Genomic DNA, 16,108 nt, shown 5'->3' on the forward strand with positions numbered 1-16,108 from the left:
CAGTGTTCAAGGCCAGGCTGGATGGAGCTTTGGGCAGCCTGGGCTAGAGGAGGGTGTCCCTCCCCATGGCAGGGGGGTTGGAATGAAATGGTCTTTGAGGTCACTGCCAACCCAATTAATTATGTGATTCTGTAATAGGTTTGTAATAGTTAGTACATGTCTGCTACAGGATTTGTGTGACTGTACTTAATTTCCCCTCCCCCCCCGCCCCCAGCAGTATGGCAAAAGAGAATGGAGTTTGTGAGGCTTTTTTCATTAAAAAATCACAACCCACTCATCTTGTGCCCCTTTTTCTACTGCATGCTTTCAGATGCCCTTCAAGATTCCAACCAATCAATTTAAAGTAAGCTAAAATTAGTTTAGGCTTAAACTCATATGAAAGCGAGCCCTGCTTTTAAGAGTATGTCTTGTGAGGGCTTCAGCACAGTAAGACTTTGTTCTCTATGTTACCATAATAAGGAAAGTAATTGGTTTTTTTTCTTTAGGGTCCTGTCTACGGCATGAACAGGCTTACACCTCAGCAGCACATATATGCTTATCAACAACCCATGCACACGCCACCTCTGCAAAACACTTCTGCCTGTATGTTTTCCCAAGACATTTACGGCACGTCTCTGCGTTTCGATTCTCCTGCCACGAGACTCATTTCCCCTCATAGGGGTGATGATTACTGCAATTACAGCGTGCCGCAGGCCAGCACAAATCCACCCTTGCCTGGACCAGGCTATTTCACAGCAGAATCAAAAGTGATAGACTTTCCCAAATCTAAATTTGGACAGCCAGGAGCAACAGAAGGCTCAAAACCATCTCTGCCCACACCAGCACAGTCAAGTCAGCCAACAACCTTTAAATTCAACACTAATTTCAAGTCTAATGATGGAGACTTCACCTTTTCTTCTCTTCAAGGTGCAACGCAGCCTCCTAATGCAGCTTTCCCTAGCAGCGAAAGCCTCCTGGGTCTCCTAACATCTGATAAATCTTTACAGGATGATAGATACATTGAACAAAAACCAGTTAACGATCATACAAAGAGTCACAAAAATGTCTTCGGTTTTGGCAATGGTAAATGTGTTACAGGCATCTCTCTTAGAGATACCATAGGACAAAACGCACACAAAAACTTGGGTTTTGAGAAGACTGATGTCTTTGGTGTCCAAGAACCAAACAAGCCTGTATTTATGACTCCAAATTCAGATTTGGCCAATAAAAGTCATGAAACGGAAGGAGGAAGCACCCACGGTGGAGATGAAGATGATGATGGTCCTCATTTTGACCCTGTGGTGCCCCTCCCTGACAAGATTGAAGTAAAGACTGGTGAGGAAGATGAAGAAGAATTCTTCTGCAACAGAGCCAAGCTCTTCCGTTTTGATGCAGAATCTAAAGAGTGGAAAGAAAGAGGTGTTGGAAATGTGAAAATATTGAAGCATAAAGTATCTGGCAAATTTCGTCTTTTAATGAGGAGGGACCAAGTGCTGAAAATCTGTGCAAATCACTACATAAACCCTGATATGAAGTTAGCTCCAAATGCTGGATCGGATAAGTCATTTGTATGGCATGCTTTAGATTATGCAGATGAGTTGCCAAAACCAGAACAGCTTGCAATTAGGTTTAAAACACCTGAGGAAGCAATGCTTTTCAAAAGTAAATTTGAGGAGTGTCAGAATATTTTAAAAACAATGGGATCAAATGTTGATGCATCTGTGACTCAGAATAGTGGGACTGGAAGCGAAACAACAAATCAAAACACCAAGGAGCCTAGCAGATCCACTTCTGAGACTCTGAACTTTGGATTTCAGCTCCCAAAAGATGAGGTGAGCCATCAGTCTGATAGCAAAGGCAACCTTACAGGCACAGCGTCTGCATCTGGCCCTACATCTTTTACATTTGGAAAGAAATCCCTGCAAGCCTATTCTCCTAGTGGTTTTGGTCAGCATGACTTGAAGAAGGATCAATGGCAGTGTAAATCGTGTTTAGTTCTAAATGAAGCAACTGCAAAGAACTGTGTGTCATGTCAAGGTCCAAAGCCAGATAAGTGGGAAACACGTGAGGCTCCCTTAACTGAACCTGACGTGAGTAACAAAGCCACTGGTAGCGCTGTGCAGAGTGACTTTGGGGCTGCCTTTGCTAAAAAGGAAGGTCAGTGGGACTGCGATGTTTGTTTAGTGAGAAACGAACCCACTGCCTCCAGGTGTGCTGCCTGCCAGAATCCCAACAAAGCTAACACAGAGACATCTGGTCAGCAAACGTCCTTCAAAATTGACCAAGCAGTTGCTCCAAAGGCTATTCCAAATGACTTGGGAACTGGTTTCTCTAAAAAAGAAGGCCAGTGGGACTGCTCTGTACCCCTAGTCCAAAATGAAGCCAAAGATGCAAACAGTCCTCCTTGTCAGAATCTTGCCTCGCAAAGTCAACCAAATGTGCTCGTACCACCTGTTCAGGCATCTCCTGCTCCCAGGTTTGGTTCTGTTGCTGATACAAGTAAGTCACAGAAAAATGGATTTGGAGAGCTTTTTGCTAAAAAGGAAGGGCAGTGGGATTGTAGTATTTGTCTTGTGAGGAATGAAGGTTCTTCGGCAGTCTGCATAGCCTGTCAAACACCAAATCCGTCTAGTAAGGCTGGCGGTGATTCTTCATCAGCTCTTACTTTTGGCCTGAAAAGTCAACTACCTGAACGTGATGGAGGACAGTTGGGAACAGCTTTTAAGTGTGACTTTGGTCATGGTGAGCCAGCCAAGGCACCAACGTTTACATTTCAGATTCCTGCTGATACTGAAACCAAGTCCGTAAAGGAAGGGTTTAGCTTTTCAATGCCAGTGCCCGTAGATGGGTTTAAATTTGGGATACAGGAGCCTAGTAAAAATACCACGAAGAAAGATGAGCCATCCAAAGAGTGTACAACTGGCTTCTTAAAAAGTGTTGATGAAAAAGACAAAAAGGAACTGCCTTCTGACAGTGGAATTACATTCCAATTTCAAGAAACAGCAAACAAGGAGAAAGGTGACTTTGTTTTTGGGCAAAACAGCAGCACTTTTACTTTCACCGAACTTGCAAAAAGCACTAACAGGGAAGGCTTTCAGTTTGGCAAAAAAGACCCGAACTTCAAAGGCCTTGCAGGTGCAGAGGAAAAGCCGTTTTCTTCGCAGGTTTCTAAAGTGGATCACAAAGCAAACACATCTGCTGACCTTGGAGAGAAGGATGACGAAGTGTATAAGACAGAAGAGAGTGATGACATCCATTTTGAACCCATAGTTCAGATGCCTGAAAAAGTAGAGCCATTTACAGGGGAGGAAGATGAGAAAGTGTTGTACTGTCAAAGAGTAAAGCTGTTCAGGTTTGATCCAGAAACAAGCCAGTGGAAAGAACGTGGGGTGGGCGAACTGAAGATTCTTAAAAATGAAGTTAATGGCAAAGTAAGAATATTGATGCGGCGGGAGCAAGTACTGAAGGTGTGTGCCAATCACTGGATAACAACAACAATGAACTTGAAACAGCTCTCTGGTTCAGACAAAGCATGGATGTGGATGGCCAGCGACTTCTCTGATGGTGATGCAAAGTTGGAACATCTGGCAGCAAAATTCAAGACACCAGAGCAGGCTGAGGAGTTCAAACAGAAGTTTGAAGAATGCCAGAGACTTCTGTTGGACATACCACTTCAGACACCACATAAGCTTGTTGATACGGGTAGGACAGCTCAACTTATACAGAGAGCAGAAGAAATGAAGTGTGACTTAAAAGATCTCAAAACGTTTCTGACAGATGACAAAACAAAACTGTCAGAAGAGGAAAATGGAAACTCTGTCTGTACCAGCAGTACTTCTGATTTGGTTATGAAGTCGCATGCTGAAATTACTGGGCCTACTCTGGAATGGGGAAACTATGATTTACGTGAAGAAGCGTTGGATGACAGCATAAATAGCTCTGTATATGCATCACCTATCACAAGCAGTCCTGTAAGGAAAAATCTGTTCAGATTTGGAGAGTCTACCGCAGATTTCAGTTTCAGTTTCAAATCTGCCTTGAGCCCATCCAAATCTCCTGCCAAACAGAACCAGAGTAGAACATCAGTAGGCACAGATGAAGACTCTGATGTTACTCAAGAAGAAGAGAGAGATGGGCAGTACTTCGAACCCGTGGTGCCTCTGCCTGACCTCGTGGAAGTGACCAGTGGTGAGGAAAACGAGCAAGTGCTGTTCAGTCACAGAGCTAAGCTCTACAGATACGACAAAGATGCTAATCAGTGGAAGGAGAGAGGTATCGGGGATATCAAGATACTACAGAACTATGACAACAAACAAGTGCGTATAGTAATGAGAAGGGACCAGGTACTGAAACTCTGTGCCAATCACAGGATAACACCAGATATGAATATGCAGCAAATGAAAGGATCCGATCGAGCATGGGTATGGACTGCATGTGACTTTGCAGATGGGGAAAGGAAGGTAGAACTACTGGCTGTGCGATTCAAGCTGCAAGACGTTGCAGACTCATTTAAGCAAGTATTTGATGAAGCAAAGCTTGCCCAAGAGAGAGACATACTGGTAACACCTCTTTCTTCTCGAGCCAATACACCGAAGGAATCTCCTTGTGGTAAAAATGCTGTAGCTGTACTAGAGGAAACTACCAGAGAAAGAACTGACCTCAGCCATAGTGATGATAGTTCTGATGTGACTGTGCAAGTTGCAGAGGTGTCAAACACTTCTGAAACACCAACAAAAACAGTTGTTTCTCCTCCAAAGTTTGTATTTGGATCTGAATCTGTCAAGAGCATTTTCAGTAATGAAAAGTCAAAGACATTCACATTTGGAAATACCTCAGCCACTAGTTCTCTCTTTGGCTTCAGTTTTAATCCTCCAAGAAAGAGTGAAGACTCTGTTCCTGTGTCTCAGAGCACATCATGGAAAAGCTCTAGTACTCCTCAGAAGCCTCTATGCAGCAAGGCAGGCAACTTGCCTACTTCCACACAAGATGGACCTTCTAACTTCTCATTTAGAATTCTGGACAAAGGTGAGTGTCAGTTGAACTAGTAGTTACACAGCTGAGTATGTTACTTAAGCAGTCATCTCTATGCTATTTGTTAATCTGTTGTCTTGATAATAAGTAGTGTCTTTCCTTTCTGTTGGGGGTGCCCCACATCTTCACAAGCTCTCGAGAGATTCAATTTATAGAGTGAATTTTATTCATAATTATTTTCATGTCAAAGTGTGTGATGCAGGATGGAGTTTTGTTGATTAATGAGAGAGAAAGGGGATTTCAGATAGGAGCCGTAACTGTAAGATGCTGTACCTGGATCTGTTTTAAACCTGTTTAAAGAAGGAGCTGTGGATTCACTTTTCGAGACTGAAATGCGTGGTCAGATTGGTAGTGTATACACCTTGGCCTCTGAGTGGGAAAGTGTGAGAACAGCAAATTTTTATGCTTGAGCTAAAATTTGAGTTATCCCCATAATTGAGCAGATAGTATCCTAAAACCACTCTATACATGTGTATGCAGTCTTAATTATTTGCCTCTGCAAATACTCAGATGTGTAGGTTACATAACACTAGATATTAGCCTCTTTCCTTAGTCTGAGAAGAGATCGTGTAATTACATCCTCAGTTACGGTTTTTGATGCCATCCAAAAAAGATGTGCTGGCAGGAGTTGTGGCTGTGATATGAACACTATAATGTGCTAAAGCATGCCTTTGAAAAGGATGGTCTTTATAAACATTTTAATGGTAGAGTGCTGTTCTTCAGAGGCTTCATAGAATCATAGAATGCGTTAGGTTGGAAGGGGCCTTTAAAGGCCGTCTAGTCCAACCCCCCTACAGTAAGCAGGGACACCTTTAACTGGATCAGGTTGCTCAGGTCAAGCCTGACCTTGAATATCTCCAGGGACGGGGCCTTCACCACCTCTCTGGACAACCTTTGACAGTGTTTCACCACCCTCATGGTGAAGAACTTCTTCCTAATGGCTAATCTAAACTTGCCCTGTTTGAGTTTAAAACCACTGCCTCTCGTCCTGTTGCTCCATGCCCTTGCTAAACAGTCCCTTCCAAGCTTTCCTGTAGGTCCCCTTCAGGTACTGGAAGGTCGCTGTAAAGTCTCCCTGGAGTCTTCTCTTCTCCAGGCTGAGTGAGCCCAGCTCTAGGCCTGTCTTTGTAGGAGAGGTGCTCCAGACCTCCGATCATCCTTGTGACTTCCTCTGGACCTGCTCCAAGGGTGCTATGTCTTCCTTGTGCTGAGGGCTCCAGAGCTGGATGCAGTACTCCAGGTGGGGCTTCACCAGAGCAGAGTAGAGGGTCAGAATCACCTCTCTTAACCTGCTGGCCATGCTTCTCTTCACACAAGCCAGGATGCAATTTGCCTTCTGGGCTGTGAGTGTGCATTGTTGGCTCTTGTCCAGCTTTTCATCCATCAGTACTCCCAAGTCCTTTTCTGCAGGGCTGCTCTCTGTCACATCATCTCCCAGCCTTTATTGGTAGCAAGGATTGTCCCGATCCAGCTGCAGGACTTTGCACTCTTCCTTGTTGAACTTCCTGAGGTTTGCACAGGCCCACCTCTCTAGCCTGTCCAGGTCCCTCTGGATGACATCCTATCTCTCTGGCGTGTCATCTGCAAACTTCCTGAGGGTACACTCAATCCTGCTATATGTGTCACTGATGAAGACACTAAACAACACTGGTTCTAGTACAAATCCCTGCAGGACACCTCTTGTCACTCCTCTCCATCTGGACTTCGAGCTGTTAACTGCCACCCTCTGGATGTGACTATCCAGCCAATTCCTTATGCACCAGACAGTCCACCCATCAAATCTGTATTTCTTCAACATAGAAGGTTGTTTTGGGGGCCGTGTCAAAGGCCTTGCAGAAACACAGATTGGTGACATCTGTAGCTCTTCCCTTGTCCAGTGATGCAGTCACTCCATTGTAGGAAGCTGCTAGGCTGGTCAGGCAGGACTTGCCCTTGGTGAAGCCATGCTGGCTGTCTTGAATCACCTCCCTGTCCTCCATGTGCCTCAGCATAGCTTCCAGGAGCATCTGTTCCATAATCTTCCCAAGCACAGAGGTGAGGCAGACAGGTCAGTAGTTCCCAGGCTCCTCCTTTTACCCTTTTTTAAAATGGATGTAATTTTTCCCTTCCTTCAGTCACCAAGGACTTCATGTGACTGTCGTGACTTCAAATGTCACAGAGTGGTTTGGCAGCTACATCAGCCAATTCCCTCAGGACTCTGGGGTACATGTCATCAGGTCCCATAGACTTGGGAACATTTCAGGTTCTTCAGGTGGTCACAAACATTGTGCTCACTTACAGTGGAAGGGACTTTGGCCCCCAGGTTCCCATCTTGAAGTCCTTCAGCTCACAAGTGAGGAGAGAGGTTGGCAAAAATGTCATTGAAAACATCAGGCTTCTCGTCATCCGCTGTTACCAGTTTGCAGCCAGGGTACACTTTCTTTAATGTTCTTTTTCTGGTTGACATACCTGAAAGAGCCCTTCTTATTCTTGGCATCCCTTGCCAAGTTCAGCTCCAGCTGTGCCTTGGCCTTACTGACCTCATTCCTACATAACTAGGCAGTGTCTCTACTCTTCTCAGGATACCTGATCCTGCTTGAGCTGCCAGCACAGTTCCTGCTTGCCTTTTAAGTTTGACAAGCAGGTCCTGACTCAGCTATGCTGGTATCTTCCCTTCTTTGCCTAATTGGGGGATCAGAAGCTCTTCTGCTCTATGGAGAGTGTCCTTACATACCTGCCAGCTCTGCTTTGCTCCTTTCTCCCTGAGAACAATCTACCAGGTGGTCCTATTGGCCAACTCCTTGCCAAGCTGGAATTTTGCTTTTCTAAAATTGAAGGTCCTGGCTATGCTCCTTGTCTGGCACATACCCCTTAGGACTCTCAGTTCCCCCAGGCTGCCTCCAATCTTGACATCCCCGATGAGCTCACTTGCATTGGTGACTGTCACGTCAAGTACTGCATCCCCTTGGTAGGTCTCTGTCTTTCTTGACTTAAGAAGTTGTTGTCAAGGCACTCCAGGAACCTCCTGGATTGTTTCCATCTCACTGTTGCTTTTCCAACAGATGTCAGGCTGGTTGGAATTCCCCAGCAGGGCAAGAGCCTTTGAGCACGATGCCTCCTGTAGTAGCTGTAGTAAGAATGCTTCATCAGCATCCTCACCTTGGTCAGGCAGCCTGTAGTAGACACCAACCACAAGGTTCCTCTTGCTGCTTTGGTCTCTTAATTCCTACCCATGAGCTTTCAGCTTCCTCTTGGCAATTCTTTAGGGACGTCTCTTCACACTCTAGCACTCCTTAACATGGAGGCAGCACCTCCACCCCTCCTTCCTCACCTGTCCCTTCTGAACTATCTGGGGCCCCCAGTACAAGAAAGATGTGGAACTGTTGGAGGGGGTTCAGAGGAGGCCATGAAGGTGACTACAGTGCTTGGAGCAGCTCCCTTACGAAGAGAGGCTGGGGGAGCTGGGCTTGTTCAGCCTGGAGAAGAGAAGGCTGCGGGGGGACCTCATTGCAGCCTTCCAGTCCCTGAAGGGATGATATAAACAGGAGGGGAACCGACTTTTTAGAAGGGTAGATAATGGCAGGACAAGGGGGATGGATTGAAGCTAAAGGATGAAAGGTTTAGATTAGATATTAGGGGGAAGCTCTTTTCTGAGATGGCAGAAAGGTGCTGGAACAGGCTGCTCAGAGAGGTGGTGGATGCCCCATCCCTGGAGGTGCTCAGGGCCAGGCTGGATGGGGCCCTGGGCAACCTTATCTAGATCATGCCTGGGGGTTGGTGGCCCTGCCTGTGGTAGGGGGGGTGGTACTCTATGACCCTTGGGGTCCCTTCCAACCCAGACCATTCTGTGATTCTATGTCACCACCTTAGGGAACACCTCTCTGTGTTTCCCTGTTGACGCCAACTACCTCAGGAGCCCCTGGCTAGTGTTAGATAATAGTTTATTAATTTACATACTAGTCTCAGAATTATGAAGACATACTACCTGTTGAATAACTGAAGTATATAAAGTGACTTGATGAAAGATGACAGCTCAATGGGTTGAATAAGCTTGTGTAGAATTAACAGATGAAATTTCCTACTGTGAAATATGACTCTGGGATACTTCCAAAACTTGTTGACATCTGTTTTATCCTTTTAAAATCCCAGGTAAACACTTATATCCGAACAATTTATTTTTTAGGATTTAATTTTAGCCTTTTTAAATCTAATCCAATGGCCTTTTGGACAAGTACATCTTCCTTGCAACCTGATAGTAAAGGTATTTACATACTGCACTGAATGTGTGAGGAAAACACTTTAGGTGGCATGGAGAGTAACCCAACTGTAGCAAAGCAGCTGACTCAGTAATCTTCATAATTAACATGCATGCTGAAGAAGAGTTCTTAAGATTGTGTGCCTGACTGTTGTATTTGTCCTGTTGGAGAATGTATCTAGCCCTTGGTCTGTTAATGTGAGCTAGCACAATGGATGACTCAGCCTAAGCTTTTGGCTTCTGTTTGCCTTGTTTTCTGAGGGTGTCTGCCTTGCACTTCATCATTGTTTTCCTGAACACTGGAACTCTAAAATTCCCCTTTTCTGAAGCAGTTAAATTCTTGTTTTTAGGGAATATATCTCATAGTACCTGAGGTCTTCCACTTCAGTGAAATGCGCTTGATCTCAAGGCAGGTTATCCAGTAGAACATTTGAATGTATTTAGCCAACCTCTCTATTGGTAATACTGGGAATTGGGAAACTGGCTTAAACATGTTAACTGTTGTACTTGTAAAAACAAGGAGTACACCGAAATGAGTAAAGCCAGAGCTAAGGAGTTGGCTGTCTTTACATATTTACTGTATAATATTCTGAGGGCAAATACACGTTGCAGTCTTCATCTTAGTTGTTGGACCCTTCTGTCACTTTTGAGTGGATGTTTGGAACACTAGAATCTTAATCCAGCATTTGATGAGTCATCTTAATAGAGACCTTTGCCTGTGGATTAATTAAAAGAGATTTTTTTCATGTATTGCTCTTACTGAGTTACTTTGTACTGGAAGAGACTGCATGGTAATTCCTTTGGAGTTTAGTCTGTGAGTATGATGGACGGTATAATCTGTGGCTAGGATCTTCTGGCTACCTTTATACTGCTCAGATTAGAGGAAGCTCACACTTTTGCTATCTACCTGGCTGGCTGACTTTGGAAGGTGTTTTTTGTTGTTGAAAAGTTTTTTGAAAATTCTCTGATCCTAAGGAAAGCTGGGTTTTGCTGTACCCTTTAATGGCTGTGAGGCTAAACCCTCCACACTTAAACCTTTGTGATGAATTGAATTGATACTTGCTTAATTCAGTGAGTAAAACACATGGTAATCCTTTAGGATACCTACATATCTTGATAACAAGGTACTAGATGTACTCCTTGCTCCTAAATCAGATAGGGTTAGTGAGTTTTTTGCACAAGTTTTTGAGAAAATACAAGAGAACATTAATAGCCTGCTGACATTATCAACTTCCACATTTACTGTTCAAGAACTTTATCCTACATTTACATTAAACAGACTTAAGAGCTATTAAGATCTTAAAAATCGCAAACCAAACAAAAAAAAACCCCAACAAAAAAGCACTACCAAAGAAAACCCAACCAAATACTGGTGAGCAGAAAGGATTATTCTACAAGACTCTTGTTCTGGTAATGGTTTTGAGCTGTGCTCTGGTATATAAATGCCTGAAGTGATTCACTTGTAATCAGAGGGAGAGTGAATTTCAGCAAATGTGGTGGGAAAAAAAAGATTTAAATTTGAACTAACACTTCAGATTTTGCTTTTTGTCTACTATTTTTTATATTGCTCTTAATCTACAGGAAGATGCTAGTGGGAAATTTTCTTTTAAAAAGCAGATTTATTTTAGTTGTGTCAGAGGATCAAGGGGCATATCTATAGACATTATGCTTCTGCCCCTGTCTCCTCTTGCAGTGACACATACCAGATCCCATGAGTAGGAAAATTGGTGTTCCTCAGGAACAGACTAGTAGTCTGGTCTGATTCCAGGATAAAGATTTAGGTTCCCACTGGTTACATTGCGCCACAAACTTTCTTTATGAAAAGAACAGTGAGCTTTTGAGAGGACCTGTCCTGGCTTCGGGACTAGTTCTGCTGACTAGTGTAAATCAAACTGGAAAATGTTAATGAATAGGTTGATTTATTAAAGCAGCTGATGTGTGGATATTGGTGTGCTTGCTTATGGGGTAATACTTATCAACTGCTAAGGAATTTTTCTTGCACCTTTACCCCCAAACTTCCCCTCTCAAAACAACACTAAAACCCAACCTAAACAAACAAAAAACCCCAACCAAACAATACATGGTGCTTAAACTGCTATATCTTCTTTGCTTCCGTTCTTTCATAATCAGTTTATATCAGCATTTCTAGATCTGTTGTGTGTGTTCTTTTAGACACTTGTTTTTGCTCAGATAGTTGAATTCAAAAGGCGCTCAACACAATGTTGTTAAGCATGCAGGTTAAAATTTCTTTAATTTCAACAGGGTGGTTTGTCCTAGTATCCTGTAACATTGATTTGTTGTTTCTTGGGGATCAAAGGAAAAATGTGTATGCCCTTCTAACTGCCTTAGAATTAATTCTGGTTCGTAATAACAGCAGCGTGGGGTTAATGTTGTTCCCTGTCCTGGAACTATTTTGTTCTAATGGTTTGCTCAATTTCTTTAAAAAGCTGAGAAGACGACACCAGAAGAGGAACTTGCATCTGATGAAGTTGTTATAGTGTATGAGTTAACACCTACCCCTGAGCAGAGAGCTCTGGCTGGATTTCTCAAGCTGCCTTCAACGTTCTTCTGCTACAAGAATAAGCCTGGATATGTGAGTGATGAGGACGATGGTAAGGAGTGACAAACTTGATCTTCATGTTGTCTTTCTGTGGGGAAGGGGTGTAATAAACTGCGCAAGTGTGACCTCACACGAGCACTGTGCAGTTTTGGGAGCCTCAGTATAAGGAGGACATCACACAATTCGAGTGTGTCCAGTGGAGGGTGGATCAAGACAGTGAAAGGCCTTGAAGGCCGGATTCACCGAGGTGCCTTGGTTTGTAAATAATCACGTGCTAGAGCCGTGTCCCGGTTTTTGCTCCAACTGTTTAGAGACAAATACGATGCAGTCTTTATCAAAAGATAACATGTTTAGCTTTCCTAAATGCTAGATTAATGGCTTATTTTTCTTCTAAAGCAAATTCCCCGCACTAAAACTGGAAATATTTTAAATCAAACCTTGCTGCATGCAACTAAAGTATTCTTACAACTTAGCAACAAATATGTTAAATGGAAGTTCTGAAGCATGGCATTTAATAGAAAATGGGAGGAGATAAGCCCCTTCCCACAAATATCTGAGCTTGCTAGTTTTTATATAAAAGATCTTCAGCCTTCCTTTCCAGTTCTCTGTAGTGGTATTCCTAATAAAACCATTCAGTAAGGAATGTGTTTTCTGGGGGACGGGGGGGAAGCCTGTGCCACACGTGTCTAACGATATAAGCTGAGAGAAGTGTCAGTAGTCCACTTGATACAGAACAGAAAGTGAAAGCTAATGTCCTGACCCATGTACCCCTTAAGACACAGGCAGAATTAGGTATGTTTGCGAGGCTTGTGAGTCAGAAGGGCTCAGCATGCTTCTCTGTTCTTAGAGGATGCCTGAGAACTTAGGTTTGTTCCCTGTTTTTCAGATGAAGACTATGAAACAGCTGTTAAAAATCTTAATGGAAGACTGTATCCCAGTGACTCAGAAAAAAAGAAGTTCCAAGTTCCTGTAAAAGGTATGGCTTAAAACACGTTATTTAACATTTCTTACCTACTGAACCATAAGCTCTAAACCTGAAGAACACTCAGGCACTGAGATTAACTTTGTTTCTTGGGATAGTTTTTGAGAAACACTGCTGCTGGGAGCAGAAAAGCTGTGTCTTAAAACACAGCTTCAAGCTCAGTATGTTGAACCATTAGTTAGCATTAAAGTGGTACCTGAATGTGAAATGTATATGCCAGGTGGCCTTTAAACAGGAACATCAAAATGTCTTCATACCTTGAGCCCCTTCTTCTGGATATGTAGAATTCAGCTTGCCATGATACTGTACAAGACAAAAGTTGTCCATGTCTGAATACTTGTTGCTTCTGCAGATAGTCAATTTAAATTAAACTTAGGAGTTGATATTGTTTAAATAAAAACCCCCAAAAAAATCTGTATACTAAAAATACAGGTGTAGAAGACTGAATTTGCTCCTTATGTTTCTGTCTACTTTGGCTGCACCTCAGAGTTCAGCATGGCACAACTGAAAACTTGTGTAGGTGCTTCTAGAAGTGAATTTTCAGGGGGTTTTGAGGATATGTGCTGGAAAGAAGTTTTGTATATTGAGCCATCAAACATGAACAGATGGTGAAGGAAGCTAGTAGTAGTGGCACTGCAAGATCGAGTGCTTGATCGTTGCATGGAGATTCCCTGATAGCAATAGAAAAACAAATAAGAGGAATTTCCAATTACAGTCACCCTGAGTGGACTTTAGTTGGTCTTCACTTCTGCTGTTTAAGTATCAGTGCTATTTGAAAAGCTCTTCAAGTCTTACTTCTAGTTGCTCTGGCCATCATAAGATTATTTTATAATGTTGGTACCAGAAAGGACTTTGGGATTTAGCTGCTTTCCTAGGTGTTTTAGACTGATGTTTATTCTTTGCAGCAGGCATCACAGAAAAAAATGAATGCAACACTGAAGAAGAATCTGTTACTGCTGGGGAAAAGAGAGCAACTCCAGGGGAGACAGCTAAACCAGAAACTCTGCAGGTTTCTTCTACATCTGTATGTGGTGCCAGCAGTGATACTGAGGATGACAGTCCAAAATACCTTCAGGAAGAAGTTGAAATTCAAGAAACTGAAGTAAGAATTTTTTACTAAAGCTTTTGTTGTGAAACTAGTGCAGTTACTTCCTGCATGGGTGAGACCTTGTGAGAACTAAAACATCCAGTGGGGTAAAACTATTCGACTCTTTTGGGGCTGGGCCTCAAGTCTTTGTCAACACTGGAACTGAAGCTTAGTTCCTTGGGAACAGAAAGGGGGTACAGCTGTCCCCACAAATTGCTTTGGCTAGTAGTATCACCCCTAATGTGTGTGTATATAGGGAGTACTTGCTTTCAGAAAGTAATAGTATTCTTTTGAAAGCATACTACTTGAAGATACTGCAGTCTCTTGTCAAGTTAATGCCCTATGTGTGTTAAGTGTAGTGAAAAACTTCAGAAAGCTTACAACAGCAGTTTTTCTTGGTGGTGAGTGGGTGGGTGGGTTGGTTGGTTGGTTGGGGTGTTTTTTCCCTAAAAATTATTATCCTTAGCCTCCTGAAGGAGGTGGTTTGAATACCAGGCTCTTCTAGTTTATTTGCTTATTACTTTACTTTTTCATTAATCTTAGGAGAATGAGGCTACAACCTCAGCTGACTTTGTCTGTGTGAGTAAGGAGGGAGTACCTACTCCATCAGCCAGTGAGGTGACAGTGTTTGTCCAGTCAGCTACCGACAGCGAAGAACCAGATTCCACCACGGAAACTGTGTGTGTATCAGGACCTTTATCAGGAGCTGGTGACAAACCTGTAGACTTGTCAACTAAAAAATGTGACTTGGACTCTTCAGAGTCCACACAAGGTAAAGTTAGGGGTATGTTCTGGGCTGTTGGGTTTGAGTTTTTTTTTGTAGGAAAGTAAGTCTGCTTCTCTGTAAATTAGTTCAATGTAATTGCTGCCTTGGAGAGAAGTAGTACCAATACTTGAATTAGCATGAATAACAATCTAATAAAAATGTAACTGGGGATTAAAATAATTCTGTACATCAAATTGTGGTATGTTCAAATGGCACTGCTACAGAGCAATGCTGGTGTTGTACAATTTATGAATGATGCACTTTATCTCATTAGTTTGATGTTAAGTACAAGATGAACATGTGTTAGAGTTCTGTTGATCTGCATAGAAGTAGCATGTTGAAACTATCAACACAGTCTTCAGCCCTGTTTCTTGTTTTTAACGATAATAAATGACTCTCATAGTAAGTGCCATGCAAGCTTCAAATTTACTGGAAGGTAAAAATACCATAGAGACATCTCCAATTTATTCTTGTGACTATGTAACTTAAAAGGTGTTTTCTGTTAGAAAGGTAGAGAAAAAGCTTTGCCTTTCCTCTTACAGAAAACAGCATCATCTCCTTTGGTTTCGGCAATGCTGCTGGCTTGTCATTTGCAGATCTGGCTTCCAGGAGCTCTGGAGACTTTGCTTTTGGCTCAAAAGGTGAGTTAAACTAGTCTGAGGCACACATTCAGCTGGACTTCTGCTTCATACCATACACCTTTTTGTGCACAAAAGTTCCATTGATTGACCAGTTAGCAGCAGTTTGTTTGCCAGTTTCTGTCAGGAAGGAAAAGCTATACAAAGTTCAAAATGTAACTTTCTTTTTTTTGTAGATAAAAACTTCAAATGGGCGAATACAGGAGCAGCTGTGTTTGGAAACACAGCCCGTAAAACGGATGAAGATGAAGGTGGTAGTGATGATGAGGTGGTACATAACGATGATATTCACTTTGAGCCAATTGTGTCCTTACCAGAGGTAAGTGAGGCTTCTGGGATCTAAAACAACATTAAGATAAGCATGTGTGTTTGCCCAGCAAGCTTTTAAAAAATGCCTTGCTTAACTATCTTTGCTTTCCATGTTGCTTACTTTGTTTTGTACTTCTTGCACTGGCTGTGTAGAAACACCTGTGGGTTTAAATCCTGGTACAGCTTAACACTGGGGAAGTGTCTGGTGCATCAGTTCAGATCTGCACAGTTCATTGTACCTTGACTGACTGTTGATGAGCATGGGAATTTGTAGACATAACTCATTAAATCTAAAACTGATTCATTGCAGTGCAGATGGAAGCCAAGGCAGGGAACTGAGTCACTGTTAGTGCCCATTCAACTCAGCTGTGGCTTTCTGTCAGTGACTTGCAGCTTGTAGAATTCATAGGAGAGACTTCTGGAATCACTGAGCAACGAGCCTGTAGTACAATTAACCTCACCTGAAGGCTAAGGGATCTAACTAACTTAATTTGCAAAGAAATTGCATTTCAAGAAGTAGAA

At 42.8% G+C, this 16,108-nt stretch overlaps 1 protein-coding gene across 1 annotated transcript in view; it reads left to right on the plus strand.

Moving 5' to 3' along the window:
• RGPD4 (RANBP2 like and GRIP domain containing 4) overlaps positions 1-16,108 on the plus strand; it is a gene marked incomplete at its 5' end in the record, with an annotated part of 34,540 nt that overhangs the window by 14,388 nt on the left and 4,044 nt on the right. Inside the window, 8 exons of the mRNA XM_084279079.1 lie at positions 486-5,004; positions 9,173-9,250; positions 11,692-11,856; positions 12,691-12,780; positions 13,692-13,888; positions 14,417-14,645; positions 15,182-15,280; positions 15,454-15,596. Coding sequence (XP_084135205.1) covers positions 486-5,004; positions 9,173-9,250; positions 11,692-11,856; positions 12,691-12,780; positions 13,692-13,888; positions 14,417-14,645; positions 15,182-15,280; positions 15,454-15,596 — 5,520 coding nt within the window. The remainder of the gene's footprint in view (positions 1-485; positions 5,005-9,172; positions 9,251-11,691; positions 11,857-12,690; positions 12,781-13,691; positions 13,889-14,416; positions 14,646-15,181; positions 15,281-15,453; positions 15,597-16,108) is intronic.

This window comes from Gallinula chloropus, assembly GCF_964237585.1.
Source record: "Gallinula chloropus genome assembly, chromosome: 1".
Lineage (NCBI taxonomy): Eukaryota > Metazoa > Chordata > Aves > Gruiformes > Rallidae > Gallinula > Gallinula chloropus.